Source organism: Hypanus sabinus, chromosome 7, assembly GCF_030144855.1.
Source record: "Hypanus sabinus isolate sHypSab1 chromosome 7, sHypSab1.hap1, whole genome shotgun sequence".
In the NCBI taxonomy this organism is placed as follows: Eukaryota; Metazoa; Chordata; class Chondrichthyes; order Myliobatiformes; family Dasyatidae; genus Hypanus; species Hypanus sabinus.
The window spans coordinates 35,314,477-35,332,731 of record NC_082712.1 but is presented as its reverse complement, the minus strand read 5'-3'; the positions used below and the strand labels follow the sequence as shown (position 1 = coordinate 35,332,731).

The window sequence follows — 18,255 nt, the reverse complement described above, 5'->3', positions numbered from 1 at the left end:
GTATTTGAACTTTTGAGAAAAGTATGATTATTTAGATGGAAAGGGTATTCTTTTGTAGTCTGTACTAATTTGTTGATTTTGTTTTGATATGCAGGATCGACAACAGGAAGAAGACAAAAGTAGTAAATGGGTTAGTCAAGAGCGACAGAGAACATTGGATAGATTGCGAAACTTTAAACAGGTAATGATAGTCTGAATTCAGACATACATTATACCCATTCAGTAACATGATAAATAAATCTCTTTGCAGTTATACAATTCATAAGAACTTTCTTTTCACTCTGAAGATCTTTATTGATTGTGCATTCTACATTTCACACAATATTGCAGTGGAATAACAACTTAGATTAGAGCATAGAAAGTTTTTGACAAGAACAAACCATTCAGCCCAACAATGTTCGCCAAATTTCTTTTCACATACAGTGGTGTTAGAAAGTTTGTGAATCCTTTAGAATTTGCTCATTATCTGCATAAATAGGACCTAAAATGCTATCAAATCTTCATGCAAGTCCTAAAACAAGATAAGGAGAACTCAATTAAATAAATAACACAAAAAACATTATACTTGTTCATTTATTTATTGAGAAAAATGATCCAATATTACATGTATTTGTTGGAAATAGTATGTGACTCCCACCCCCCCCACCTCCAACTGTACAACAATAACTTCAACGAAACATTTTCAGTAACTGTTGATCAGTGTTGCACACCAGGTTGGAGGAACTTTAGACCATTCCTCTATACAAAACTGTTTCAGTTCATCAATATTTCTGCGATACCTTGCATGAACAGCCCTCTTCAGGTCACGCTACAGCATCTAAATTAGGTTAAGATCTGGACTATGATTTGTCCATTTCAAAACACAAATTTTCTTCTTTTTAAACCATTATGTTGTTGATTTACTCTCGTGTTTCGGATCAATGTCTTGTTGCGTCATCCATCTTCTATTAAGCTTCTGGTGATGGACCGTTACCCGAACATTCTTCTGCAAAATGTCTTGATACAATTGTCCTTCAACTATTACATACTGTCCAGGCCATGAGGCAGCAAAGCAGCTCTAAACCATGATGTTCCCCCCACCATTGCTTCACAGTTGTTAAGAGGTTTTGGTGTTGGTGTGCAGTGGTCCTTTTCCTCCAAACATAACAGCGTGCATTTCTGCCAAAAGTTCAACTTCTGTCTCATCTAGTCACATAATATTGCCCCAAAGGTGTTGTGGAACACCCAGTGGCCTTTTGCAAACTTGTGATGTGCAGCAATGATTTTTTTGGAGAGCAGTGGTTTCCTCCATGGTGTCCTTCCATGAACACCATTCTTGTTCAGTGGTTTCTAGAGATTTCTGCAGGTCTTTTGCACTTCAGCATTGCACATTGTGCTCGTTTTGTAATCTTTACAGGTTGCCCAGTCCTAGGGAGAGTAGTAACAGTACTGAATTTCCTCCATTTGGAGACAATTTCTCTTATTGTGGACTGATGAACACTCAGTCCTTTAGTAATGCTTTTGTAACCTTTTCCAGCTTCATGCATCTCTACAATTCTTCTTCTAAGGTCCTCTGAAAGTTGTTTTGATTGAGGCATGGTGCACATAAACAGATCTTTCTTGAGGAGACCAGGCTCTGTCAGTAACCTGAATTTGTGTGTGTTTTTTAAAGGGCAGGGAACCTCTACAACCAACATCTCCAATCTCAACTCATTGATTGAAGCACCTGTCTCCAAATAGCTTTTGTAAAAGGCATTACCCCAGAGGTTCAAACACTTATTTGAACCTAGACTGTAATTATTTAAATAATGACGAAGTACAATTGTTTGTGTGTTATTAGTTTAGGCAGATTGTGTTTGTCCATAATTGTGACTTAGATGAAGATCAGATCACATTTTATGAGTGAGTAATGCAAAAAAAATCTAATTGCAAAGGGTTCACAAACTTCTTGCAACTGTAGTGTGTTGGAATATCTGTCGAATTTAGATTTAAGGTACTACTCTTGACTAACAACTTGGTATTTTGTTCCATGTCCTCAATTTCTCCACCTTTGGCCTTGTAACGTTGATGATGGATTAATTTTGAAGTTGGCATTCACTTTACTTATACCCTTAATGATTTTGAACTCTTCTATCATGTCTCCTCTTATTCTACATCTAATTAGTCTAAAAAGCTTTAATTTCAATCTTTCTCATAGCTCATACTCTGCAGACTAGTCTCCCTTCTCTGGGCTCTCCAGTGCCTTCACATCCCTCACAAAATGTGGAGGCCAAAATTGTACACAGTATTCAAGGTGTGGCCTCACAAGTGCATTATGCAGCTTAAGGAGAATGTCTCTAGACTTGAACTTCATTGAGCGCATTTATATAACCCAACATTCTATTAGCCTTCCTAATCACTTCTGTGCATTGTCTGGATGTTGGTAGTGATGAGTCTACCAGGATGCCCACATCCTTCTCATACAGTGCACTTTCTAACTTAAGACCATTGTATATTTATATCTAGTATTTCTACTTACTATATGTAACACTCTACATTTACTTACATTAAATTTCATCTGTCATTTACAGGCCCATGTCTGGACTTTGTTTAGATCTAGTGTATTGATTCTGCTGCCTGAATGTTATCAGCTCATCCCCTAATTCTATGTCATCAGCAAACTTTACTAGTTTATTTGTTATGTGCCTATCCAAATCATTAATGAAAATTAAAGCCAGCAGCGGCCTCAAAACCAATCCCTGCAGAACTCCACTTTTAACATTTAGGTCTGAAGATGATCCTCTCATCATAACTCATAAATTCTGCACCCATTTGCACACCTTACCCTGAACCCCTACCTCCTGTAATTTATTTAATCTCTCGTGGGTTACCTTGTCAAAAGTCCAAGTAAATGATAACCACTTTATTGTTGTCATAAATTTTAGTTACCCCTTCATAGAGCTCCAGCATATTAGTAAAACATGATTTCCCCTTTTTGAACCCCACGCTGGCTTTCTGCTAAAATGCCATGTTCTTATCAGCTGCTTTTCCACCCCCTTCTTTATTATTGCTTCCATTACCTTGCCTGTGATGCACATTGAGCTTATTGGTCTGTAGTTACCAGGATCAGTGTGGTCACCCTTCTTGTATACTGGGACAAAGTTAGCCCATTTTAGTTCTTTGGGATTTCACCAGTGTTCAAAGACTTTTGAAAATTGGGGTGTGATAGAGGTTTGTATATATAATCACATACCTCTTTAAGTACTCTTGGATATATGTTGGCTGACCCTGGAGGTTTCTTAACTTTCAGTCGTTTCAGCTGAAGCAAGTGTCGCCTCACCTGGAAGGACTGTCTGGGGCCCTGAATGGTGGTGAGGGAGGAAGTGTAAGGGCAGGTGTAGCACTTGTTCCGCTTACAAGGCCCCAGACAGTCCTTCCAGGTGAGGTGACACTTCACCTGTGAGTCGGTTGGTGTGATATACTGCGTCCGGTGCTCCCGGTGTGGCCTTTTATATATTGGTGAGACCTGATGCAGACTGGGAGACCATTTCACTGAACACCTACGCTCTGTCCACCAGAGAAAGCAGGATCTCTCAGTGGCCACACATTTTAATTCCACGTCCCATTCCCATTCTGATATGTCTATCCATGGCCTCCTGTACTGTCAAGATGAAGCCACACTCAGGTTGGAGGAACAACACCTTATATACTGGCTGGGTAGCCACCAACCTGATGGCATGAGCGTTGACTTCTCTAACTTCCATTAATGCCCCTCTTCCCCTTCTTACCCCATCTCTGATATATTTAATTTTTTTTCTCTCTGCCCATCACTCTGTCTGTTCTCCATCTCCCTCTGGTGCTCCCCTCCCCCTTTCTTTCTCCCTAGGCCTCCTGTCCCATGATCTTTTCCCTTCTCCAGCTCTGTATCTCTTTTGCCAATTACCTTTCCAGCTCTCAGCTTCACCCCCCCCCCCCCAGTCTTCTCCTATCATTTCACATTTTCCCCTCCCCCTCCTACTTTCAAATCTCTTACTATCCTTCCTTCCAGTTAGGCCTGACGAAGGATCTCGGCCCGAAACGTCGACAGTGCTTCTTGCTCTTGATGTTCCACCAGCAATTTGTGTGTGTTGCATAAAGATTTAAAGGAAGTTACTCCCTGGAGAACAAGAAATGCATTGAATTCAACATTTTAGGCAATAATTGGTAATTAATTTCCATGAGACCATAAGACATAGGAGCAGAAATAGGCCATTTGGCCTATCGACCCTGCTCCGCCATTTGATCATGGCTAATTTACTTTTCAACCCCATTCTAAATTAATTAATTATTGTTACACGTACCTGTGATGCAGCGGGAAACTGTGTTTTACATGCCATCCATACAGATAATTTCACAACTTAAGTACTTTGAGGTAGTACATGAGAAAGACAAAGAACACAGAATGTAGTGTTAGTTACAGACAATGTGCATTACAGGTAGGCAATGAAGTACAAGGGCCAGGACTAGGTAGATTGTGAGGTTAAGAGTTCACCTTTATTGTACAAGAGGTCCACTCATGCATCTTGCTGTGGAATAGAGGCTGTCCTTTAGACTGGTTGTGCATGTTTTCAAGCATTTGTATCTTCTGCTTGATGGAAGAAAGGAAAAGAGAAAAGTTGGAGCGCTCTTGGCAACTGGTTTATAATTGTCATGTGTACCAATGTACAGTGAAAAGTTTGTTTTGCATACTGTTCATAACAATCAAATCATTACAAAGTACATTGTGGTAGTAAAAAGTTAAAACAATTACAGAATAAAGTGCAATAGCTACAGAGAAAATGTAATGCAAGTATACAATAAGGTTAGTTAGTTCCTTTCCGTGCCTTGTGGCCCACCAGGCAGCAACCTTGCCATTTCTTTAGCATTTATGTGTGTTCTTGACGAGGCAGAGTTGCTAGCTCGACGCTCAACTCAGCACAGATGCAAAGTGTGCAATCAGCCGGCCAGGTTCAAACCCGCGACCACTCACCTTGAAGTTCACTGCTGATGCCAATAAACCATCAGCTGGCTTATACAATAAGGTCAAGGTTGTAACGAGATAGATTGGTAGGTTAAGAGTCCACTTATCATACTAGGGACAGCATATTTATAGCAGCAGGGTAGAAGCTATCCTTGAGCCTGCTGCATGTGCTTTCAGGCTTTTGTATCCTTTGTCCAGTGAGAGAGGGGAGAGGAGAGAATATCTGGGGTGATGAGGTCTTTGACTATTCTGGCTGCTTTACTGAGGTAGCAAGTTTAGACAGAGTGAGTCTAATAGATGTTGCAGGAGACGGCGGATAATAGACTTTTTATCTAGTTTAGAAGTAAGATAGCATAAATAAATTCAGATAGCTAGCAAAGACATGGAGTACTTAAATGGCTATTAAGTGTTACCCTCCTGTTTGTAGAAAAAAGATGTAAGAGATTGAGTCTTGAAGATCACTCTTAAATGGGATATTCTATCGTCTGAATGGTGGGGCCCATTTGCCTTGGACAGCAGCCCACCTCGGAGAAGGAAAACTCTTGATTTCAGAATCAGAATCAGGTTTATTATCACCGGCATGTATCATGAAATTTGTTAACTTAGCAGTAGCAGTTCAATACAATACATAATATAGAAGAAAAATATATAATAATAATAAATAGTAAATCAATTACAGTGTAGTGCAGGCCTACATTAGTCTTGATAGACCATGGATTTTTCCCTTGGAAAGTTTCCAGGGCGCAAACCTAGGCAAGGTTTTCTTTATGGAAGACTGGCAGTTGCCCAAGTTGCAAGTCTCCTCTCTCCACGCCACCGTTTTTGTCCAAGGGAAGGGCATTATTGAATATATTGAATAGATTAAAATCATGCAAAAACAGAAATAATATAAAAAAAAGTGAGGTGGTGTTCAAGGGTTCAATGTCCATTTAGGAATTGGATGGCAGAGGGGAAGAAGCTGTTCCTGAATTGCTGAGAGTGTGCCTTCAGGCTTCTGTACCTCCTACCTAATGGTAACAGTTAGTAAAGGGCATGCCCTGGATGCTGGAGGTCGTTGGTAATGGACACTGCCTTTCTGAGACACTGCTTCTTGAGGATGTCCTGGGTACTTTGTAGGCGAGTACCCAAGACCGCCTGACTGAATTTACAACCCTCTGCAGCTTCTTTTGGTCCTGTGCAGTAGCCCCTCCATACCGGACAGTGATGCAGCCTGTCAGAATGCTCTCCGTGGTACATTTTAAACCTTCACTTCCTTGTGGCTATACCCACCCATGGGAAAGGTTTCAGGAGTAAACCTGGAGGAAGAAATCCAGAGCCGGGGTCCCTAAGACAGTGTGATGTTGTTTACAAATTTGCTCTGGCAACCTCTGCAATGACAGTGGTGCCAAACTGTATCGGCACTTGGCCTTCCCTTGGACCATATCAGTGACGTGGAGAGGGGGAGCCCACTGCATGGACAACAGCCAATTCTTCAAATCTTCCCACCCAGGCCTGCGCCCTGGAGATGACACAGTCCATTAGTGGCGCAAACCCATGATCCTCTGGGATCGAAGGCTGCCTTCTACTACTGTCTGAATGCGCAACCTTTTGTAAATTGTTTACTGATTGGTGTATTTTTCCCTCCTCCAGTCTGCTTTCAATTTTAAAAGAATCCATGGCAACATAGAAAGCAAAGTTTGGAATTTTACTGTTTCCTGCTTTTTAAGAAAAAAGGCTGGACTTTAAATTTATGAGTGCAAAATAGTGACAATATTTACTTGTATAGTACCAGTGATTCCTTTGCTTGTGAAGCACTTTTGAATATCTAGAAACATTATAGTCAGAATCATACAGCAGGGAAACATGTACTGCAGCCCACTATATTCATGCCAAGCATCAAGAACCCATCCATTCTAAACCCCTCTTACAAGCACTTGGTCCATCTGCTCCAGAATATTATTTTTGCTCTAATTTTGTTTGGTTACCCACACCAAATGGAAAGCATTGAATTATGCAAAAGGTTTGGATAAATAAAAATTTTATATACTTGGTGGCTACTTTATTAGGTACACTTGTATTCCTGCTCATTAATGCAAATATCTAATCAGTCAATCATGTTGCAGTAATTCAGTGCATAAAAGCATGCAAGCATGGTCAAGAGGGTTCAGTAATTGTTCAGACCAGACTTCAAAATGGTGAAGAAATGTGATCTGAGTGACTTTAACCATGGAATGATTGTTGGTGCCTGACGGGATGGTTCAAGTATCTCAGAGACTGCTGATCTCCTGGGATTTTTATGCACAACAGTCCGTAGAGTTTACAGAGAATGGTATGCCTGTGGGCAAAAATGCCATGTTAATGAGAGAGGTGTGAGGAGAATGGCCAGACAGGTTCAAGCTGACAGGAAGGCGACAGTAACTCAAATAACCATGCATTACAACTGTGGTTTGGCAAAGAAACATCTCTAAACGTACAACATGTCGAACCTTGAAGTGAGTGGGCCACAGCAACAGAAGAACATGCACTCAGTGGCCACTTTATTAAATACAGGATTTTCCAATAAAGTGGCCACTGAGTGTCTGTAATGGAATAGCTTGACCAAGAAGTCTTTTTGACAGTAAGTTTGAATGCTTCACTGGCCACAAAATGTCAAATATTCATTGAGCAGAAAGTAGAACATATAAGATGCTTTTTACTTAATTGGCTTAAATGACGGAGTCAGGTGTTTTGGTTTCTTCTTAAATTTACCAAGTGATTGGTTGAGATATACTGCTCTGGACATGTGTTTATGATTAATATTACAACATATAAATAATATGAAACATTAGACATTATTGGCTATAGTTTTTAGTTTCTTGATACCTATATTTGTACTACAAAAACATTTTTCATCTCATTCATCTTCCTTTCAGAGATATTCTGGGCAAGTTGTGCTGAAATCCACGAGGTTGCGTTATACAAATATCAGAAAGAAGGATGCTGGTTTGGTCAGCAAAGACCAAACACTGTCTCTTCCAGTAACCGTAGATGTACAAGAAAGAGCTGAGGAACCCCCTTTTACCATGAAGGAAACAAAATCTACTGCAGCAACAGAATTGAGAAATATAACAAAAGAACAGGAATGTGCTTCTTTCCAGACAGAAGAGGATTTGTTGCAACCTGTTTCCATTTCAAGCCCATGTAGCATTGATGTACCTCCACCACCTCCACCTCCTCTACCACCACCTCCACCACCAATGCCAGTTTGTGAAGACTCACCTGATGCTCAGCATCAAGTAGAGAAATCTGCTCAGCCAAGTGACTGCAAAGAAATATCACAGTGTGTGAGTTCACCTACACCTCAGTTATTTGACAGCAAGCAGCTACTAAATGCCAGAAAAAAATTAAAGAAAACTGCATCAAGTGATGAACTCAGAAAACAAAGAGGTATATGATTCATTTTAATACTTTTAAGATTTGAAGATCTTTTGAACTATTCTTGGATTGCTTCTAGAATGAGTAGTACCTTACTTAGTTCATTGTATAATACTTGGTCTGATGCCATTCATGTGTATCACAGGATTGCGATCATGCCACTTGATTGGATAGAGTCAAGGAACTAGGGTACTTGAAATGAAATGCACTTTGACCAAGCCAAAGTTTGAAAGGGTAAAGAGTTGCTAAAGTCAGTCTTTCCATTGAGATGACAAAGGCTGTCATTGTGCAGTGTAATTTCAGAATATTGTTTGCAGAATTGGATGGAACAATGCCAAGTCCTCTACGTGCTTCCCAAGGTAAATCTGCAGTTTTGAGCACAATCAACCCCTGCATCATAAGCATGTGTTAGGATACACGTTAAAAAAACTTTATTTCTTAATTTTCAACTGTGTACTCTGCTGTTAGAGGCCATAGTACAGGTTGCCTCTGTCAGCAAAGTACACATTTGATTACCTTATATCAGTTATGCCACAAAAAGAATTGTATTTTGTAAACAAAGCAATTCACAGCACAGAAGGAGTCCATTTCACCTTTTGTTTAAAACTGTGTGAGAGGCTGAATGTTAAAATGCATTTGCATAACTTTAAAGCTGTTCTGTTGTTGTACTAATTTACTTTTCCCTGTTGCAGTGAGCTCACCGATGGATGAAGTTCTAGCTTCTTTGAAGCGGGGTAGCTTCCATTTGCGAAAAGTTGACCTGCGTTCTTTGCCTCCATTTCCGGATGAAGATGACAGCAATAATATACTTGCACAAATTAGAAAAGGAGTGAAGTTAAAGAAGGTTCAGACAGAGGCCCTGAGAGAGGCTTCAATAGATTTGCATGATGCTGATCCTCTAACACGCAGCATTCACGAAGCTTTGAGGAGAATTAAAGAGGCATCCCCTGAATCAGAGGATGATGAGGATGAAGGCCTACCATATGCTGAATGGGACAACTAACTCATTGGCTAAGGCTATACAGCACATAATTTTAAACATAGCCTTCTGGTTCCTCCCAATGACCTGTTGATTTTTGTTGGTTCTATAGAGGAGTGGGTGGCCCCTGATTAATAGAGCAATGTACCCCTTGAACTTGTGCCTAATATGAAGTCACTTAATGTCTAAACTAATGGGCAGCATATAACATAGCATTTAAAATTTCCACAAACTGATGGGAAGTTTTGTGGCATTAGTACGGTCAAAGGTTAATATTTTTAGTGTTTGTGATTATGTTGTTCTCACATCCCATATGATTAATATGCACTCCCCCCCCCCCAACCCCAGTGCTAAATGGAGAGGATAAAGAAAATACCCTTGGTTTAAAACAAAACTCCAGAATTCCTGCGCTGTAAAAGTTTGAGCTAGCTCAATTCTAATTTGATACTCAAGTTACCAAAGTTTTTAAATCAAAAATTAAAAGCATATTTCTGTACATTCAACAAAAATGGAAGACAGAGTTCAATAGCATCAGTAAAATCATATGAAATATAAATTTTGGTTAGCTACAGCTATTCTGTGAATTATCATATGTATAGTAAAAATTAAATTTTACTGCAGTAATGCAATGATTTGTATCCCAAGCCAACCTATGGATTGCCAATTGTTTGATCTAGATAATTGCAATAATCGGTATTGCAAAATTTTAGTAATAAAAGGGTCCAGCAAGGTTAAGATGTAAAATAATTAACTACAAAGTAATAATTTTACATTATTTAATTATGTAGCACAAATTTAAAGACTTATTTTTGATCAGTCGATTAATTAAGTTGTAGGTTGAGTGATTTATGTTCAAATTATCTATATGTGCAAAACATTTCAGAACTTAGTATTTCTGAAAGATTTCATTAAGAACTTTCAAGAGAAGACTTAACCATGTATCACACATTTTGACTTACAAAAATTGGATATATCCAGAGTATTTTAATACTTAAGCTCAATGTTATTTAATCTGTACATTTTGATTTATTGTATCTTCTTTCCAACATTTTAAAATTTGGCTGAAGTTGTATTGGTTTTGACTACTTACCGAGTTGTATGTGGAAAAGTACATGGTTCTAAAACCTCCAGTGACATGGCTGGAGACAAAAGGAGCTTTCGGCAGGAATATTTTAAATAACGTGTCGTACTACTAAATTTGTGGATCATGTAAACTAAGATATCCATTTTCTCGGCATATATATAATTATTTCTGATATCTGTTCAGGGGGATATTTTGTAATGACGTATTTGGGGGCTGAAACCACAAATTAGTGATTTACTCTGCAGTTGGGGAAGGCAGCAACATAGACTTGACCAGAGATATGAGGATATTTAACTCCTTATGCGATAAAGCTGTCAGTTTGATCTATGAATTTCTTTCAGATTTTTGCTAATACAGTAAGAAAACAGTGGAGTAGCAAAACTTTGTCGCAATCCTAATTCAAGTAGCATAGTATTAAATAGTTTCAGAAAACTTCTTTATGTGAGCAAAGGGTACATTTAAATCTAAATCTAAATTTTAAAGTTGAACTGATAGATTTGTATTTATTTTATTTATTACATGTATATTGTAAACTTCTAGAAAGGAAAATTGGGACAAGTATTGGATTGATGGACTCCCTCCCAGCTTCCCCCATTCCCACCCCACCCTGATAAAATTTAGTTGCCTTTTCCCTTGGACCAAGGTTATTTAAGCATTTGGGAGATTTATGAACCTGGCTTATATCTTGATGTGACCAATGTCGAATATCAAGAATTTTTGATCATCTTGCAAATTTACTGCTTCATGAGTGATTTAGTATATATTAACTGTAGAGAACAAAGAGCATAATTTCAGGAAAATCTGTTGGTTGTACCAGTAGAAATGTATTATAGAAAATAATGTATTTATAAATAAATACTATCCATTAGATCAACGACCCAAAGGGATGAAAGTTGTCAAGTAAAACTTTGCCTGGGAGTTGCTATGAATTCTAATTTGGGTATCAAAACTGTTTTGCCACATTCTTCCTTTTTTAATGCACTGATCAAATATGCCCTAAACTGAAATGAAGAAATTGTAACAACTTCTGAAACAATAGGTGAAGATGGAAGTATCATGTGTGGCTATGAGTTTAATCTTTTGTAGCTTTACACATGCTTGTAATTTATATTTCTTTGACCCAGGCAGTACTATGAGGGTGTATTTTTGTTTTATATTCTTGATCAATGTGTGCATTATTATGAATCTTTTGATCATTGAATTGCATAAAGCTTATAAAAGAATAATTATTTATTTTCATAAGCATTCTGTAAGTATTAGCAAAATAATTTGCTCGTTAATCAGGTTTTCTTATAACAAAGCCTGATGAAAATTTGTTTATAATGAATTCTTAAATATAAGATACTGTTAAATCATCCCTGGCACTGTGGTAAGAATCTAACCTTCCAGGGGACTTAGTGGGTTTTCTGCATAATTCCTGAATAATCCTAAGAAAAAAGTAAACTTATTCATTTCTGACATTGAGTATCTTGCATAGGATTTATTCCCAAAGGACGAGTTTATTTAAATCAGTAAAATATGGTTTGAAAATACCCAAATGACCACAAGTTGGCAGATAAAGCACAGTTGTTACAATATTGTATTAAAAAAGGCACGTTATTTTACTCAATTTAACAAATTGAGATATTGTACAAAATTTTTGTATGTTCTTTTAAAGACTATACTCACATCAGTAAAAGAGTTTGTGCAATTAGCTAGGGTTAAAAAAACAAAAACTGATAATATTGGAGATGTCATCCAGATTTGAAAATGAGAATATTACAATAGTATACATTAGCATGTGTGGCCTTTGACAGACAGGGTAGGGAAATGAAAGAAAATTAGCCAATTCCATAATTACATCTTGATTATCCATAAGGCAGTTTGGAATGATGTTTCGAATCTCTAAAATTAAGACTTAATTGTAATGACTACATAATGTAACTGCAGGCAGCACATAACGTAGAACTTACAATTGTTAAGCTGCTGTTACAGATGCTTGGGAAATGTTTATAAACATTTGAAATAGTGCAGTGCTATGGTTTACCTGCATGTTATTTTTTGGCACAGTGTTCACTTTGATGTAAATTCTAACCAAATTGAAGAGCTTTTAGCCTGTGGCCATCATATCAGCTAACTTTTGTAACATCAGCATTTTAAGTAGGAATCATTTCTTTAGCCCTCATGTGATTGCAGATACAAAACTTAAATGTGGGCCCTGATAATCCAAAATAATGCTTGTTACCGAATGGAGTATACAAACTGCCATTTGTATGAGAGCAGCAAATTGCAAAGGAGGAAACTGCTTAAGTAAATAAGTCTGTGCAATTATTAATTTCATGCAAGTGCATTGGTGATTTGAATATTATTTATAGGTTAGATCTGTGTTTCATGTTGATATCCATCTTTGAAATATGATAAATATCATTCACTTGGTCCTTAACAGACTCGTATGATGTAAGGAAAAATTAGCGAATGAGTTTTAAGCACCTTTAGTTGAAAGTTACCTGTTGCTTACAAGCATGCTGCACTAATGAGTGTTAGGCTTAGAATTACTCATTAGCTGCATTTCATATGTTTAGTAAAAGTTATGCATTGTAATAAACTATGCCTCTGACATTCCCTTTTAAAAACAATCTCTTCCATACATTGCATATAGCTATTTGAAATGGTGTTTTCATAGACTTGTTTTAAATTTGTAGTCTTTAAGTTCAGGTCATCTTCTAGATAAAATTGAATAGATGTAAACCTTATCAATGAAGATTATCTTAACTTCATTTCCAAAACCATAATTCTTAATTATAGACCAGAATTAGTAAACCTGCTATTTGTTGTGTTAACTGTACATAACATTACTGAAGGGCAACTTGTGATATTTGTTATGATAGTCCTGATTTTGTTAAAAATTTTCTATAGAAGCAGTACAGATTCTCCCCAGGTTATGAACAGCTGACTTTGGGCACACCATGCATACAAATGAGCATTTGGGATGGATAGATTTGGATTTCCCAGCTACAATGGGGTTGCAGACATGGGCATTTCCCCACGCCTCTGCCTGCAGCAGTTGATGGAGGGATGGCTGCTGGAGCGAACTGCACCCTGCTGGCACCCGTTCTTCCTGCACTTGCTTGACGTCCTGTCACAGCTGTTTCTGTTATCCTCTCTCACACAAGGGTAGAATGGACTCTTCTACTCCTTTTGGAATTAATGACAAGAATTGATTATGATTCATTGTTTACAAAGCTTGAAGAGTAATTCAGCAACCATTTCTGATAGCATCAATAATACTAATGGAAATTAGTATGAATAGAATAAATTTACCAAATCCATGTTGCAAAGGTGCACCACCCTCGCTCAATCTATTGTGTTGAGCGCGATCACAATTAACTATTTTCAAATGATGAATAATATTTTCAGATGAGGCAGGGCACAGAGAACAATTATACACTTTCTCTTTTTATATTCTCATAAAGGTACTTATAAGATTCCCCTTTTAAGCAAAGAATTGTGAACTCTTAATACATATAATAAATGCAAGTTTAATGTTTGTCATGATGTTTACAGAAGATTTATAATGTGTACCCTTGAGTTAACCCATATATTGCTGATCTGGTACCTCTGAGTGCCAGAGACACAACTACATCAAATATTGGGTCATAGGTAGGATCCATTTATTATAACTTATAAATAGTTTATATCACTTTTGTTAGTACATTCTAGAAGAGCTTGGTTGCAGATGTCTGCTGGATGAGTGTGTTGGTAAATGAGGTTTGTTTAGTGTGTTCCAGGTTTTTGCTTTAGAATGAGTAATGCGTCCTGCATGTATTTTCTAATGGCAGAGCTATTAAGAGTTATGATGTTTCTCCGTTGCAGTGAAGGTCTGAGTTTTGAGAATCTGGGCACAGTGGCTTTTAAAAGGTGCACTTGAAGTATTGTATATTTTTGACTTACTAGAAAAAGAAGCATGGTTCAAAATGGCAAAGGACAAATTTTGGATTGGTGTCAGGAAATTGTTGAAACAAAGCTTAATAAACATATGAAATGTTCTTCAGGATTGTTATATGGGTACATAATTTTTGAATTAATCCATGGAAGTTTTTGATGTGGTGAAAGCTCTGTGTTCTTTATGAAATTGGATGCAGCAGATTATTCATGGTTATCTAAAGTGATGAAATATCATTTTCGTACAGAGAACCAATGAACCTGGAATATTTATAAGAAAGTAGATTAAGTATCCTCTTTTGAGTTACCATGCATTGGATGTTCAGCACAAGAATCTGTTTATATGTAGGTCTCCTTCTCAAAAAGTTGAATAAATTGCTTTAGTTAAGACATGCATGGGATTATTTGCATCCTGCAGTATTCATGTTGATTTTAATGGTATCGTGTATTTACCTGGAGATCATCAGTATTCTGACACAAAACAATATTTCTGTCACCAGGTCAGTGCTTACTCAGCAGGTACGAGTTAATAACCATTCTGCTGTAAGAATCTTGTGATACTGAGATAAGGGGATCTAACTTGAATTATCAAGTTCACGTTTTTGTGGATTACATACGAAGAGTGCAGGCCCGGTCTCTTCTCCACGAACAGATTGTCATTATGGTCTTAAGGCAGCAGATTAGATAAGTTTAGGAAATTTTCCACTTTGATGCTGCTTAGTATTTATGAGAATAACTTGGATGAATTACTTGCATTTTAGTGTTCATCTGGTTTGAATTTTTAATTGTACATCTGGTTTTAAATGTTAACTAAGATGTGTTGCTTAACTTCAAAAGTACTGAGTCCACAGAGTATTTCATTGGGAGCAAAAGGAAAGGAAATGTAAACTCAGTTACGTATTTGAAATCACACTAATGCAGTGTTGAGTTTGACACTGCTTCTGATTTCATTCTGACATTTGACATTCTGCATTTATTATCACCTTTATCAGAGAGCAAACAAAAAGACTTAACTGTTTGTGGATTTAAGCTTATGGCAGTAACTACTTTTTGGCTAATAATTAAAGTTTTAAGACATTAATTAGGATTATACCTATTTAATCAGTGTCCTGATATATTGAAACTGTCATTAATCAAATGATCAAACCATGGAGCACATAGGTGGGGTTTTGGACAAAACTACATGGATGCAAACAATGAAGTCTTACACTACATTGACAATTGTAGAACTAAACCGTTGGAAAAAGGTATATTGACCATGGGTTTTCTTTTCCTCTGAAATTCAATGTAATTTATTTCTGCTGTGCAAACTGACATTTAATAAAACAATCTCATGTAATAAATGGAAAGCCGAGACCAGAGTGAGACGTGATTGTAGCTGGCAATAAAATTAATCCATCCAAAATAGAGGATCATACAGACATCTTGAGCTTTTGATGGTCAAAATGTTTCCTCTAAGCACCTATTAATTTGATGATAGGAATGTTTTGGTGATTTGTTTTTTAAAAAATGTTAGATATTTTAGAAACAAAATAGTGAAAAGATTATCAATGTGAATTTAAATATTTTGCATCAAGATGAGTTATTTTTGCAGCATTGCAACTAATATTGCATTTGCATGAAATTGATCTTCAGAGATGAGAGATCTGTAGTTTGAACTGATATGCTTCATTATTTAAACTTCATACAGTCTACAAGATTCAGTTTGGAAGAAAGGCTGATACCAATTTTTGTTATAATGAGTAAAGAATATGTATGATACTTAGAAAACTGCAGTAGATATGCAGTTGGTGAGTTGTCTTTTTTAATCTTCACATTCTCCCAGGCAAATGATGGTTTGGTGTTGAAAATGAAGAGCTAGTTGTACTGGTAAAACAAAATGCAACTACAAATTTTGACTTTTCTCTTACACATAGTCATAGTATTTAAGTTGCTATTCCAACTTCAGCATCCATGTAAATATAATTTTAACGTTTTCTTTTAAATTGCATGCTTGAAGTGTTACTGAATGATTTATTTTCCTTAATGGTAGAATAGTTTTCAGAGCCCATGTGACTTCTAACAGCTCTATAGTTACTGCTAATTAGTTATGATTAGCAGTTGTGAGGAGTCCCGTAATTGAGCTTGCATGGAAGGGATAATTCATTGACTCTCCCCTAGAGTGTCAGAAGGGAAGGAATCTGGGAGTACAATTTATAATTCTGAGCATAATTTTGGAGCTCTTTTTCTCTGGTCTGTGTTCCTAGTAAGAAATCAGTTTATTGCAATTGCATGATCATAGCATTACCTCTGAAGAAAGATAATTCTCTTGGCAGTTGCTGCAGTGATTGCTGCTTAAACCAGTCAAGAGCTCTCTGGTTCATATCATGCTTTGTAGAGTTTGTTGAGTCACAAAGTAACACAAAAGTGTCTTCCCTTGACTGGTAGTTAAAATATTTTTTATATAAATGACCTAAAATTGTACATCCAAATCACCAGTAATGCAATAATTCAACTGAAATAGTGATGTGTGTTTATTTTACAGCATAATTGAAAAATGGTCATTTGATACAAACTACTTTTTTTAAGTTTGCTTTTAAAGGTAGATGAAGTTTTTAAAAAATGGTGTGCATTCTTTGTCTCCTTCATGTGTTTTTTTTTTGGTGTATTCACTGAACGTATACTGTGTTTCATGTTGTCTCATCCCAAAAGTAAGCTGCAACTCAGCTCTATGGTTTAACATAGCTTTATTTTGCACTTACTACATAATATATACTCTATGGTTAAGAAAAGTCGTACTGTGTGATGTGGTTCTACACCATGCTTGTAATGCCTAGGTTATGGCATTTACAAATCTAACCGCTAAGAAGCTGCAGTACTGCAGTTTTCTGAAGGAAATGGGTGAAGGAAAAGACTGACAAGAGACTGGCCTTGTGCAATATTTGAATTCACTCGAAGAAACACTAGCACAATGTTTTAACTTTATGGCATTTAACATATTTTTAAAAAACAAATTGTATTCTAAACGGTTATAATTAAACCTTAGTGCGTAAAAAAAAAAATAACAAATAATATTTATTGAGCAACATAAATATAAAAGAAATCTTGAGACTTAAGGATCACGCAGCAATATAATGAAATGTAAAATACCTGCTCTAGTTGTCTTCATTTTACTTTTATCTATTCTATAAGACCTTACTTCTGTATTTTAATCTTGGTATTATGTTCTAGTTTATTTTTACTGATGTGTTTAAGGCTAAAGTCCTCACGCACTGTAATCACCCTTTTAACATTGCATTCACTGTTTTGGTGCTGAAATCTTATTTCATTCAATAAAGTATGATATTTAATTTATTTTCTGCTTTTGAGTATATCTGTATAGCATTTCCTTTCCCACGTTGGCAATGATTCTTTTTTTCTACTGATTAGATGATACTGATAAGTTCTTGCCAGAATTTTAAGGTCCTGAGTTGAGTTCTCTGCATATGAAGCATTGAAATCCTCTTAATTGGATAGATTAATTAAAGATGCACTAAAAAGACATCGTTTCGGTGTCTTGGTTCTCTAGAACCATTTTATTGCCTGGTATCAGCAATTTTTGTCCTTGTTTTCAAATCCTAAAAAAATCCTAGGCCAATTACGTCCAGCACTCAAAGACATTCCAAAGCTAATTCCAAAAGATAAATGGTAATAGACGATACAACATTTCTCAATGTCCCTCCAGACTGTGCCCAGTCTCTTTTTAACTATCCAAATCCATGATAACTGACCTGTTCCAACTTGTGTGTATGATTTCCAAGCTCCAGTGCAACAAATACAAATAATTTACCTGGATGGCAACAATCTTTGAAATTCCCAAAAGTTTCTACATGTTTGAGAGCAGGAGTTGGACAGTGAAGTGAGTGATGGATTTGAGAGGAGTAATTAATGCAAGGACATGAG

General features: G+C 36.8%; 1 protein-coding gene across 1 annotated transcript in view; it reads left to right on the top strand.

The window, feature by feature from the left end:
• jmy (junction mediating and regulatory protein, p53 cofactor) overlaps positions 1 to 17,667 on the top strand; it is a 108,834-nt gene extending 91,167 nt beyond the window's left edge. The window contains exons 8-10 of the mRNA XM_059974462.1: positions 95 to 181; positions 7,849 to 8,362; positions 9,043 to 17,667. Coding sequence (XP_059830445.1) covers positions 95 to 181; positions 7,849 to 8,362; positions 9,043 to 9,353 — 912 coding nt within the window. The 3' untranslated portion in view covers positions 9,354 to 17,667. The remainder of the gene's footprint in view (positions 1 to 94; positions 182 to 7,848; positions 8,363 to 9,042) is intronic.
• The last annotated feature ends 588 nt before the right edge of the window (positions 17,668 to 18,255 follow it).